The sequence below is a fragment of the Choloepus didactylus genome, chromosome 3 (assembly GCF_015220235.1).
Source record: "Choloepus didactylus isolate mChoDid1 chromosome 3, mChoDid1.pri, whole genome shotgun sequence".
Taxonomy (NCBI): domain Eukaryota; kingdom Metazoa; phylum Chordata; class Mammalia; order Pilosa; family Megalonychidae; genus Choloepus; species Choloepus didactylus.
This window is the reverse complement of record NC_051309.1, coordinates 214,043,474-214,056,961: the sequence shown is the minus strand read 5'-3', so window position 1 is coordinate 214,056,961 and position 13,488 is coordinate 214,043,474. Positions and strand designations below refer to the sequence as shown.

The following is a 13,488-nucleotide window of genomic DNA, read 5'->3' as shown; positions in this document are numbered from 1 at the left end:
TTCTGGGAGATCAATGAAAAGTGTAACCCCAGAGACCTACTAAGCCATGCTGGAAATGAGCTCCATGGCTGCAGGAGGCTGTCCATCAACATTCCAGACTCAGGATGCTGGTTGTGGCATAGCAAATGCCCCTCTGAGTTTTTCCTTCCCAGAAGTTTAGGCACCACTGGGCTAAGACCATCTCTTGAGATGGTAGTGTTGACCATTGTGAAACCACAACACACACCCTAGTGATTTTATTTTTATGTATCAAGAAAATCAGTCCCAGATTCTATTCCCTGGATGGAGTGTGGGTGTCCCCATCCTGAGGTCCTGTCCCCTCCTCCTCACCATATTTCCAATCCACACATGAACCAGAAAATTGACCCATATAGGGGCCTGGTCTGAGGGGCAGTGTCCAGATTTGGTATCCCTTGTGGCCTTGCTGGTAGGTGGTGTGCCCCTTCTCTCACTGCTCCCCCAGCTCCCTCAGAATCTCCAGGGTGTCAGGGCTGGGTTTGGGTTCTCAGGAGTGGGTGGGACTGGAGCAAGTGTAGTGGCTCATAGAGAAGGAGTCAGTGGGAGAGCTGAAGTCAAAATCATTAGGAGAAGGTCAAGAGCCAAAAGTCAGGAACACCAGTTTGAACGTTCCATTAAAGGGTAGAAGCAGGTTTGAAAATGTGGGACAAGGGTTGGAAGTGTGCAGAACTGGAATGGAAGGATGGTAACGTCAGGAGTGAAGAGAGGGGGACTCTAAGGCCTTTATGTTGTGGCCCCTTGTCAACCTCCTCTCCTATGACTCACTCCCTCCCGCCCTCCGATCCATCACACACCAAACCCTTTAGACTTTCTTTTTATTCCTCAAATGTCCCAGGCTTGTTCCCCACCAAGGGTCTCTGGACCTGTTCTCCCCTTCTTATCACTTAGGTTTCAATTCAGACATTACCTTGTCACTCTCCCTAGATAGAAGTGGTAACCTTCAACCCCTCCCCCAAGTCACCCTCTCAATTCCATTGCCCTAATTTCATAGTATCAAGCACCACCTGACATTAAGGTGCTGTATGGATATATATGTGTGTGGTCTGTCTTCTCCAACTAGAATGAAAATTCCAAGAGGGGTAGAGGCTGTCTGCCTTATTCATTGCCGTATCCTTAGCATCTATAACCAGGCCTGGCTCATGACAGGTACTTAGTAAATATTTAGTGAATAAATGGGGCTCCTGACTGATTGCTGGGACCAGAGAAGTGTCAGTGACTTGTCTTATTGCCTGCTAGCTGTGGATAAAAGATCAAGGAAGTCTTCCTGCAGAGAGCTGGGAAACGGGAAGGACAGGCACTTCCTCTCCTATAGACCACGGCAGAACCTCTGTTCTAGTTTGCTAATGCTGCCATTTTGCAAAACACCAGAAATGGATTGGCTTTTATAAAGGGGGTTTATTTTGTTATACAGTTACAGTCTTAAGGCCATAAAGTGTCCAAGGTAATTCATCTACAATCAGGTACATTCACTGGAGGATGGCCAATGGTGTCTGGAAAAACTGTTGTTAGCTGGGAAGGCTCGTGGCTGGAGTCTGCTCCAGAGTTCTGGTTTCAAAATGGCTTTCTCCCAGGATGTTCCTCTCTAGGCTGCAGCTCCTCTTCAAAATGTCACTCTCAGTTGCTCTGAGGTCCTTCTGTCTGTGAATTCCTTTATATGGCTCCAGTGATCCAATTAACACCCACACTGAATGGGTGGGGTAACACATCCATGGAAATTATCCAATCAAATGTTTCACTCACAGTTGACTGAGTCACATCTCCTTGGAAACACTTGTAGGATTCCAATCTAATCAACACTAATACATCTGCCCCCACAAGATTGCATCAAAGATCATGGCGTTTTTGGGGACATAATACATCCAAACTGGCAAACCCTCCCAAAGTAAAACCAGCCCCCCCCCCCTTGCAAAGGGGAAAATGGAGAATATACTCAGGTATACTCAGAACCTGGGCATAAGTTGGGATGTGCTATGTTGGAGCACTGAGTAGAAAAATGATCGATGAATAGTGGATTGTCTGAAAGATAAGGGAGGCGCTATGGAACTGAGAGAACCCTTTTCTGAATTGTAGGAGCAGGGTTTGTATGTAGGCTTGTGTGTTAGAGCATGTGAGCTGCTATCCAAACCCCAAAATGAATAATGCCTCCAACACAGTGGGAGTTTGTTTCTCCTTGCTGCCATACCAAACAGGTGCACAGCTATTTTCCAGGCAACGACTAATGGCCCTGGGCTCCTCCACCAAGGCGCCATCAGTAGTAACTTGTAGTTCCCAAGGTCACCTTGCTGGGCTGCCTCAAGCCAGCAGCAGGGGGAAGGAGGGGGTAGAGAAGGGACCCCTGCTCCTTAACAGCCTCAGGCCAAAGTGGCACACGCCAATGCTACTCATGCTCCCTTAGAGAGAAATGATCACTTCACCTCACTGCACCTGAGGAAGCCAGAAGTACAATTTTTGCTCCCCGGGCTTAACTCCACACTCCGGCAGGGGAAGAGTGCATTGTGCTGGAGGCTTGGCCATCCCTGCCAGAGACTTGTAGTGAGTTTTTCTCAGGCACGATGTTATAGGGGTTTCTTAAAGGGATCCACTGTCAGCTGCCCATTTTCATTTAATATGGCATTAGTTGAAACTGGCCATTCTATAGATGACTGGCAGCCTGTGGGACAGGTGACAGAGGCTGGTGAGATGACACCTGCGAGTGGTTTGGCAGCTGTGGTCTTGGAGATTGAGTGTGTGGGAGTGACAGGTGGGGAACCCCCCCCCCTCATGTCTTCCCTGAACCACCTGTTCCCAAATCTTGGTTTAACAACCCAAATTGGCCTTGTTCCGGGTCCAGCATTTTCAGGTATCTGGGACCATTTCCCTAGAAAGTCTTGGGCAATTGGGACCCCTGAATTTGTAGGTCCATGGTGGCTATTTTGCCGCCTGCTGGACCCCCCTCCCTGGCCCCTCAACCCAACCCCTTCCCACCCATTGTCCTCAGGAAAGAGTAGATAAAAGAAGGTGAAAGGGGGCTTGTCCTCTGCTGTAGGGCATCAACCAGACTCAAGAGAGCAAAGGATGAAAGCTAAGATGGGCAACCAAACACAAAGAGTGGTTGAAGGGATGCTAGCTGTGAATGTCACTGAAAACATTTTCAATATGAATCCATAGAGGTGTTGAAAATGGCTTTAGGATTTAGAAAAAAATATTTACTTTTTCACTTACTGAAGAACAAATTTTTTATTAAAGTAATATATGAATAATAGTTTAATGTGGCTCCATGCTGGGATAATCTGTTTTAGCACAGTTTGTGTCTAAAACATTTTTCTAAAATAGATGTATTTGTGTATATGTCTGTAAAATAATCAATTATGGGAAACAATATGTTATCTTTTACAGTAAAAAAATCCATTCTTTGAGTGTTATTGTGTCATGGAAGCAACATTAAAAGCCTCAAAAGAAACCAAAAACTAAAACTTTGAATCAACCTTAGATAAACTAGAAAAAATTATGAGTCCCAATTCCAAATTATGGGAAGGCTTGATAGGATATATTTTGTTGATGTAAGTCTCCTTGGAAATGCAAGGACAGGTTGCCCTATTGCATGCCTCAACAAGGTAAACAAGAGAAGGTTACAGTGTCTTACATTCAGTTAACCACAGAGTACAGTGAACAAAAAGCCCCATTAGAGACTTGCCTGGTAGGACAGAGGTCCTGTTTCAAGTTAAAACTATATAGGCTCTGTTTCTGGTCATCACAATGACAGTTCCTTTCTTCATGCTTGCTGAAATACAAGAAGCAGCAGCAAAGGCTTTCTAAGTCATTTTCTTTTTTAACTGTATAGTTTTTATTTTACCTCCTGGGAGAGTAATGTTTAAACTGGAGGGCTTATGATAACTGAAAATGTTGAAAAATAGTGTTTGTTGTAGGAAACTGAAGCCATCAATTGCTTGTATGGAAAATTGAATTTGCTTGCTGAAGCTATATATGAACTCCCCAGCCCTATGTTAATTAACCCACCACTCTCATAAATGAATTTGCCAGCTTTATGTTAATTGACTTTCCAGTAGATATACTGCGTGTATTCTCTCATTACTCAAAAGCAACCATTTCTGATCTAGTTTTCTCCCTGAAGCCCTGTTTGAAATAATGGGTGCCTCTTGTGGATTTTGTCTCAAACACAGTGCCTTAGTGTCTTGGCTGCTGAAACAAATACCATACAATGGATTGGCTTCACAACAGGAATTTACTGGCTCAGTTTCAGAGGCTGGAAGGCTTGCTTCCTCCCAGGGTCCATATTTCCTGGCCTTCCGGCAATCTTTGAGTCTCCTTGGCTTTTCTGTCACATGGTGATGCACATGGCACCATCTTCTCCTTTCTCTTCCGGGTTCTGCTGACTTCCAGCCTCTGGCTTCTTCCTGTGATTCTGTGTCCAATTTTCTTTGCTTATGAGGACTTCAGCCATATTGGATTAAGGCCCACCCTCATTCATTCTGGGGACACCTTAACTAATGATATCATCAAATGTCCTATTTACAAATGGGTTCACACCCACAGGACCAGGGATTGGGACCTGAACGTGCCTTTTGTGGGTGACGTGATTCAATCCCCCAACACACAGGACAAAGTTTCATTCTTCCACATTATGCTCTCAGTCAAAAAGAGCTAACTCTTCAGACAATTCTTCATTCTCTATCTACAGTAGCTTTTATATTTTAGGCCAGTGGTCTTTCATGCACCGCACTGCAAATATTTTCAGCCAGTGACTGCTCTGTCATTCTATCCTATGTTGAGTGCATTCTGCAATGTGCATTATTTACTGTGGTTTATTTTTTTTCTGTCAGTTATTTCATATTCTGGTGAACTGTTTTGATCGGAAGGAAATGTCAAAGGTATGTGAGTCATGGTTCTAAACAAATGAGAACATCATGGTGGACGTTACAGTGCGAGTTTTATGGTGTCTGGCGTTTATTCAAGGACCCCATTGAAGAAGTGGGGGTAAAGTTCAGTAAGCAGTTAGGGGTTGGTGGACATCCTTTGACATAATGAATGACATCATAAAAATAATTGCAACCTGAGAACGACTGTTCAGCAATTGAATGAATGGAATCTGGGAGAAACTGATTTGAGAGAGGCCTGCTTTGCAGGGGACTTGAAAGGAACAGATGTGTGATTGGCAGTGCACAATTTGGGGACACATCTTCACCCCAGTGATGCTACAATGAGGTTGTTAGCTCTGATGTAGTCAATGCTCCAATTTCTAGGAATGCACCCCTCCTCCCACTACCTCCACCAGACAATATGGGTATTTATGCTACTGCTCATGGTTGAAAAGCTAAGCATACAAAAGGAGTAAAATGAAAATATAGGTCTCTGGCCTATCTTTTCCAGCCCTACTTGCCAGAGGTAACCACCATTAGCCGTTTCTTGGGTATTTGACCAGAAATTTTAAATACAATTATTTGCATATAGATGACTATAAGCAGTGGCAAACTTCAGGCTGTACATTCAGGTGGCTGGAAATATAATGAAATATGCATTTTTTTCTATAGTGGTTGCTAATTATAGGTTTAAGCTGTTATTAGGAGGTGGAAACTTCAGTGCAGTCATTTCAGGGTTTACCACTTCCCTGTCTCCGGAGTTGTGACTAAGCCTTGTGCGTTTGGTGGATGGAGGGGCTTGTGGAGAGCAAGGCGAGAGGTGGAGGGAGCTGCTAGTCCTCAGAGTCACTGGCCACCTTGGCATCCTAGACCTCTGGTTCCTGTTCAGTGTCCCGTCACTGATCTGTACAGATGGCTGTAGCAGCTGCTTTTGCTCTGGCTTCAAGGCCTCTGAGCTGAGTCCCTTCTAAGTGCCTCAGGAAATATTTGATTCTTCCCATTCCTTCATGAGTGCTGCAGCAAGGGAGGTGGGGATTGAGAGTGTCTCTGGGCCACTCTACATGGCTGTCTGCTCTTCTGTTGCCATGCCCCAGCATTCTGGCCAGCTCCCTGTGTGCACCAATGAAGTGAAGCCCGGGCATTCTTAGCTCCCAGATCCCCTAATCTGACTGCACTTCCTACCATGACCTCCCCTGGTGCACAGTGGGGGAGGGCCATGGTGGGGCACAGGGCCCCATCGTAGGAACCCACTAGCGTTTAACTCACTTCTCTCCCTGACCGTAGAATCTATATTTATTCTGAGAGTGAGCAGAAATGGAACTGGCTGAGCACGTATTCTTCCAAAACTATGGCGTATGACATAAATGACGTGCATCTCAAAATCCTACCTTCTGATAACTCAAAGGCCTTGGTTTTTGAGCCTTTCAAAGCTATTTTTTCTTGCAGTAGTATCAAAAGCCTATTTAAAAACTCAAAGGTCAGGAATTGACATCTTTGTTCTCTGTGTAGTACATCTCTGAGGCAGCACACACAGAATATCCATCTGCTGCCTGAAGAGTGAGAAGGTCACAGACTAACAGGAAATATTAGTAAGAAAGAGCACGTCATGCTACAATAGTGCACATTATAAATAGCTATCCTTTGAAAAAAAAGTGAAGGGATCAATGTTCCCCTTTTATACCTCAGGTGTTTCTTGTTTGCTTGTTTGTTTTGTTGTTGTTTGTTTAATTGTATATCATGGAGATATTTGATATCATTATGTATAGACGGAACTCGTTCTTTTAAACATTAGCTTACAATTGTTTGGTGTGGCTGTATCGTAATTTATTAAAATGGTCTTTTTTCTTGTTTCTTCTTGAGTTAGTTTGTTTATTATTAAAAAGAAAGCTCCAACATGACCACAGACATAGGGAACTGGTGGTTTGATGGGTTGAGCCCTCTACCATAGGTTTTACCCTTGGGAAGACGGTTGCTGCAAAGGAGAGGCTAGGCCTCCCTATAATTGTGCCTAAGAGCCTCCTCCCAAATGCCTCTTTGTTGCTCAGATGTGGCCCTCTCTCTCTAGCTAAGCCAACTTGAAAGGTGAAATCACTGCCCTCCCCCCTACGTGGGATCAGACACCCAGGGAAGTGAATCTCCCTGGCAACGTGGAATATGACTCCCGGGGAGGAATGTAGACCCGGCATCGTGGGATGGAGAACATCTTCTTGACCAAAAGGGGGATGTGAAAGGAAATGAAATAAGCTTCAGTGGCAGAGAGATTCCAAAAGGAGCCGAGAGGTCACTCTGGTGGGCACTCTTACGCACAATTTAGACAACCCTTTTTAGGTTCTAAAGAATTGGGGTAGTTGGTGGTGGATACCTGAAACTATCAAACTACAACCCAGAACCCATGAATCTCGAAGACAATTGTATAAAAATGTAGCTTATGAGGGGTGACAATGGGATTGGGAAGACCATAAGGACCACACTCCCCTTTGTCTAGTTTATGGATGGATGAGTAGAAAAATAGGGGAAGGAAACAAACAAACAAACAGACAAAGGTACCCAGTGTTCTTTTTTACTTCAATTGCTCTTTTTCACTTTAATTATTATTCTTATTATTTTTGTGTGTGTGCTAATGATGGTGTCAGGGATTGATTTAGGCGATGAATGTACAACTATGTAATGGTACTGTGAACAATCGAATGTACGATTTGTTTTGTATGACTGCATGGTATGTGAATATATCTCAACAAAATGTAAATTTAAAAAAAAAAAAAAAAAAAAGAAAGCTCCAAGGGGCCACCTGGACTTCTTCGCCAAGGAGATTTGCCTTAGTTTCCTTGGGGCTACCATAGTCAAATCCCACTAACTAGGTGGCTTAAAACAGACATTTATGGTCTCACAGTTCTGGAGGCTGGCAGTCCAAAATTAAGAATGTCGATAGGGTTATGCTCCATCTAAAACCTGTATGGGAATATCCTTTCTTGCCTCTTCTAGTTTCTGGTGTTTGCCAGCAATCCTCGATGTTCCTTCATGTGTAGACACATCTCTTCATCTTTACATGGCCTCCTTCTCTCTTCTCCCTTCCTTTTAAGGACATCAGTCCTGTTGGATTAAGGGCCCACCCTACTCTGTATGACTTAATTTTAATTTAATTAATTCCATCTGCAATCACCCTATTTCCAAATAAAGTCACATTCACAGGTATTGAGGATGAGGAATTCAATATGTCTTTTTTTGGGGGGATGGCTAAAATTCAACCCATAACAGGATTCAAATCTATACTGTACCGTGTTGCTTCTCTTTCCCTGCATTATTTGAATCTGCTGGTCCCTGAGGGGCTCAAAGGAGAAGAAAACTTTACTCTGGAAACCATTACCTCTGAGCACTCTTGGAAGAAATTAAACTCTTCTTATGGGCTACCATCAATTCCTAATTTCCTAAGATTTTTTTAAAAATAAAAAAGAATGTAAATAAGTGTTAGAATGCTTTTAGCTGTTAGCATACTCATAATTAAAAATCCTAGATAGTAGTATTAAGTAATTTTTGCAATTCCTTTCTCCTCACCCCAAGAACCCCAAAGTGTCATCCCACCATGGCATCCAACTTGGAGTCTAAGCGCTCATGATCTCCATCAGGTTTGGATGTGATTTTTCTTGATTTGGAGACTTAAGAATGAAAGCATTATTTACATTGCATAGATACAACAGTGCAACAGAATAACCATAATACACATGTCCTTTTGAAAATGGAAAGAATTGTAGGTGTAGAGCAGGCACTGGTTCACAAAAATTGAAATCTTTCAGGTCCAATGTTGCTAGGTTCCCCTACTCTGGGGTAGGGAATGTTCCTTGAGTAGCCTGTTCTGATCCTGGGAGTAACCCTCATCCTCGGTGGAGAGCCACCATTCTCCATGGCTCTTGGCTCTGTCCTCTGCAACATCATTTCCTCTCCCATCATCTTCCTTGGATATTTCTGAATAGGACATTAGAAAATATGCCCTTTTTTGGTGTGTTAGCAAATTTCTCAGCCTGTTTCCTGTATGTGGAATGTTGGAATAGGGGTGAGCTTATTTTGCATGTGCGAGGAAGTAGAATGATTGTGGCCAACAGAGAAGACTGGTAGATTCCATTATCAGCTTCAATTCTTCACCTTTCCTTGAATCCATGCCCTTTGCCATGTGACTTTGCAGCCCCTCTCAAGGCAGAATATATTTCCCCACTCCTTGACTTTGGACTTGGCAAAGTGATCTGCATTGGCCAATGTGATGTTAGTGTGTAAATCACAAGCAGGGGCTTAAAAGGGCCTTGGGCAGTGGTGACTCTACTTTCACCACAAGGAGAACATGCCCAGGCTAGCCCGCTGATCCCATAAAGAGGAAGACACGTGTGGAACTCAGCTATCCCAGATGCCTCATCCTGAAGCAGAGTGAGGAGCTGACCAGACCCCAGCTGACCGCAGGCACGTGAGCACCAATGAATGATTCTTGTTTAAAACCACTGAATTTTGGGGTGGTTATTATGCAGCAAAGGCAAACCAATAAAAGTGATTGACACGTGAGCCAGTCTAAATCTGGGAGGCTTTGGTAGGTTGGAAGCAATGTGGGGCATGGTAATTTCTATTAGTCTATTCCATCTGAGGGAAGAGGTGGGCATTTTGCTCTTGAATGTTTCCTATTCTATTCAAGTTCTAATGCTTAGTAACTGGGTCCATCTCAGGTCATGCTGGGAAACACTGGGTGAAAACTGGAATGGGGAGAGAATGTCTTTCACCAGCAATTGGCAAGGGGTATTTAATTTATTGAATATCCCAAAGGAAGAGTAAGTTTTCCGGTATTTGCAAATCTGGAGACAGAATCTTTGTCAGCAAGCTTAGTTGGGGGTCCAAATTTGAGTTTGAACTATTTGCCTGCATTTATTTTAGTCTGTTACATATTGGGGTCCCTAAGTGAATTAAAGTTCATCCACTTTAGGTAATTACAGTAACAGTTCTTCGTTTAGCCAGAAAGGTCAGGGAGGAGAGGAGATACGCTGTGTCACTGATCTCATCTCCTTTTATATAAAACCACCCATCTTCCCTCTTGTCCCATTTGCTTGATAAACCGCTGCATTACATTTAATCTTGAGCTGCTCTGCCACAGCTTCTTATCTGAAGAACATCCTCTGGGAGTTTTCATTCATTAAGAGAGTAGCCAACAGGATGGAAGGAGGTGCGTTTTCCCCACTGGTCAGACTTAACATCAGCCTAGAGACAGGACTAATGATAATAACAGCAACGGTTGCTGAACACGTGTCATGGGTCAGGCACTGTGGTAAGTATTTAACAGACATGAATCTCTATTGTCTTAGTGAAAGTCCTCCCCCTCCCTTATAGCGGCATCTCCTTTCCTGCCTTTGGGGACAGAATGTGTCACCTCCGTGTCCAGGTAGGTGATTCTCAGTGGCCCTGTGTGAGCAGGACATAGGTATGGAGGGCAGATTGGGAAACATGTTGCATGCTTTCTCCTCTCCTGATTTAACAGTGCCATGCTGTTAAGAGCAGCTTGGAAGGAAGGGGGATGAGGGAAAAAATGCTCAAAAGAATGGGAGTATTGGTATTTTGTGGGAATTCTGCTGGGAGAGTGGATGAAATGAGTGATAGTATAGGCCTAACATAGGGCCTCTTACATAGTATATATCAAATACACATTCATCCAATAAGCATGTTTATATAATAAATATTCATATCCAATAAAGATTTGTTACAGGCATGCATGAATAAATAAACATTAAAAATTTAAAAATACAAAACTTTTCTAAACATAACATGTTTAGAATCAGAGCCTCTGGCACCCCAAATTTCAGTACCATAGCCTAGAGATGTTTTTTATTGAGGGAAGTTTTAATTTTTTTATCCTGTTAAGCCTATTTCAGAGTTATATATTCCTGCCATTGAATTTGATCTTATCAGTTGGAATTTGTAAAAGTTGACTGTAGTTATCTATGTTGGGTATTAAGAGCATCCACTCTATACAGAGGTTGCATTTGACCTCCCCCCCCCCCCCCAGAAGACTCCATCCCATGGAATATTTACAGATCTCAAATAGCACAATTATAGGGTTGCTCTCTTGACCTTATATGAAAACTATACTCGAAGTGGGGGCTTTCAGGGCTGAATTATCAGAAGGCGACCACCATGTTTTATTGATGGCTTAGAGAAACCCAATGCCCAATGGGAAGTCTTGAGGTCTTGCCACAAGGCCTTTCCATGGGCTCAGGTCCTAGGCTATCACTCAGGTAGAGGCATGAGCTCCTCGAGGGTGAGGCAGTGCTTCTTTTTGGGCCAGGTGACAATGGGTAGCCCTGGTATATATGGGCATTGAATCTTGTATTATAACAGGTCCCTACAGTTTCCCCTGTGGGGCAGGAAACTGTTTACCTTGTTTATTATTATTTTTTTAATTCAGTGAACACAAGAGTTTCTTTCCCTATGGGTCTATCCTCCTTGTCTCTGTGCTGAGGAGCAACTGTAGGCAGTATTAATACTGTCTCCAAACTATGCTTGCTGGATCTTTAATTGATTATTAAACTATGATCATCATAGTTTATGATTATATGTTTATTACGTATATATGATTAAATTGATTAAAAATCAATTTTTTGATTTTTTTTGATTTTTTTGATTTTTTGGTTTTTTGATTTTTTTGATTTTTTGATTTTTTTGATTCTTTGATCAAAATTTTTTGATTTTTTTTGATTAAAAATCAAATCAGTGATTAAATTTGATGATTAAACTATCTTTAATTGATGATTAAACTATAAATATAAATATACATATATATAGGTTATTTTTTTCCAACCTGAGTCTCAACCAAGAAGGCCCAATCTTAGCTTTTCATCAAGTATTAGAGTAAGACCTCATGCCAGTCTGTTACTTATCCCAGAATAAACTCTGCAACTTGACTTTCCTTCTATACTAGGGCTGTGAGAAGATGGGTAAGAAGAGAAAGATCTAGGAGGTGATTGGGATGGCATGATAAGATTCTGCAGCACAAGTCAAGTTGGCTATTGTCCAGATAATAATGACTAACATTTTTTGAGCACATACCCTATATTGAAGTGGTTCTAAATATTTTACAGGTGTTAGCTTAGAAACTCCGTGAGGCAGACATTGCTATTACCCCAATTTTTCATGTAGGAAAACTGAAACTCAGAGAGTTGAAGCAAGTTATCCAAAGTCGCAGAGATAATGAGTGACAGAGCTGGGATACGAAGCCAAGTAGAGTGGTTCCAAAAGCCATCCTCTTAGCCACTATACTGTTCTGTCCTGATGATTCAAGGAATTTGCCTGCCTCTAAAATAGACTTACTGCTCTTTCCGCCATCTTAGAGCCTGTGGAGGCTTGCTGGGAACAGGACTTCTAAAACGGCAAATATGTCTGGAAGATTGTGGTCCAAAGCCATTTTTGCTGGCTATAAACAGGGTCTTCGGAACCAGAGAGAGCACACAGCTCTTCTTAAAATTGAAGGCGTTTATGCCCGAGATGAAACTGAATTCTATTTGGGCAAGAGATGTGCTTATATGTACAAAGCAAAAAACAACACAGTGACTCCTGGCGGCAAACGTAACAAAACCAGAGTAATCTGGGGAAAGGTAACTCGTGCTCATGGAAATAGTGGCATGGTTCGTGCCAAATTCCGAAGCAACCTTCCTGCTAAGGCCATTGGACACCGAATCCGTGTGATGCTGTACCCCTCAAGGATTTAAACTTTATTGAAAAATAAATAAATAAAATAAAAAAAAATAAAATAGATTTACCATAAGAAACAGAGGACAATTTTAGAAAATATCTGCTCCATTTATTAAAATATATGAGGGCATTTCCTTTGAAAAATAAGAGGAGACTATTATGGAAAAATATGTGAACAAGCCAAGACAAGAAGACAGCACTGAAGTTAAATATATAGCAGTCAAAAGATGCTAGGTTGGAGACAGCAAATAGCAAACTTGAAACCATGAAAAACTGAGTTAGTATAGTAAAGAACAAATTTGAGAAATGGTCTGTCTGGGTTGAAGCTGTTATGCATCCCTGCCCTGCAGAGCTATAATCTTTTAATCCAATCTTGTTGGGTGGGAACTTTTGATTAGGTTGTTTCCATGATGTGACCCACCCAATTGTGGGTGGGACCTTTTGATTAGATGATTTCCATGGAAGTGTGAACCCACCCATTCAGAGTGGGTCTTGAATAGTTTGCTGGTGTCCTTTAAGAGAGCTCATGGAGAGAAGGAGCTCAGAGAAGCTGAGAGAGATATTTTGGAGAGAAGCTAAGATATGTAATCCATAGTTTGTCCCCAGGAGAAGCTAAGAGCTGACACAGACCCAGATGCTTGAAGATGCAGACAGAAAGACGTTTGGAGATGCTAAGCTAAGAGTTGAAGCCCAGAGTTTGCCCTGCAGAAGCTAAGAGAAGACATCGAGATGCTTAGAGAGAAATGCCCCAGCAGAACCAAGCAGAAAGCTGAGAGAAGCTAAGAGAGACAGAAGCCCAGAGACATTTTGGAGAAAGCCATTTTGAAACACAACCTGGGAGCAAAGGACCAGCAGACACAAGCCACGTGACATCCCAGCTGACAGAGGTGTTCCAGAAGCC

General features: G+C 42.6%; 1 protein-coding gene across 1 annotated transcript; it reads left to right on the top strand.

Moving 5' to 3' along the window:
- The first annotated feature begins 12,271 nt into the window (after nt 1-12,271).
- Nucleotides 12,272-12,604, top strand: LOC119528980 (60S ribosomal protein L35a-like). The gene has a single exon (XM_037829131.1). The coding sequence runs from the start codon at nt 12,272-12,274 to the stop codon at nt 12,602-12,604; it is 333 nt and encodes a 110-aa protein (XP_037685059.1).
- Nucleotides 12,605-13,488: the final 884 nt, after the last annotated feature.

Coding starts and splice junctions, on each gene's coding strand:
- LOC119528980 (XM_037829131.1), top strand. CDS start 12,272: ATGTCTGGAAGATTGTGGTCCAAAGCCATTTTTGCTGGCTATAAACAG.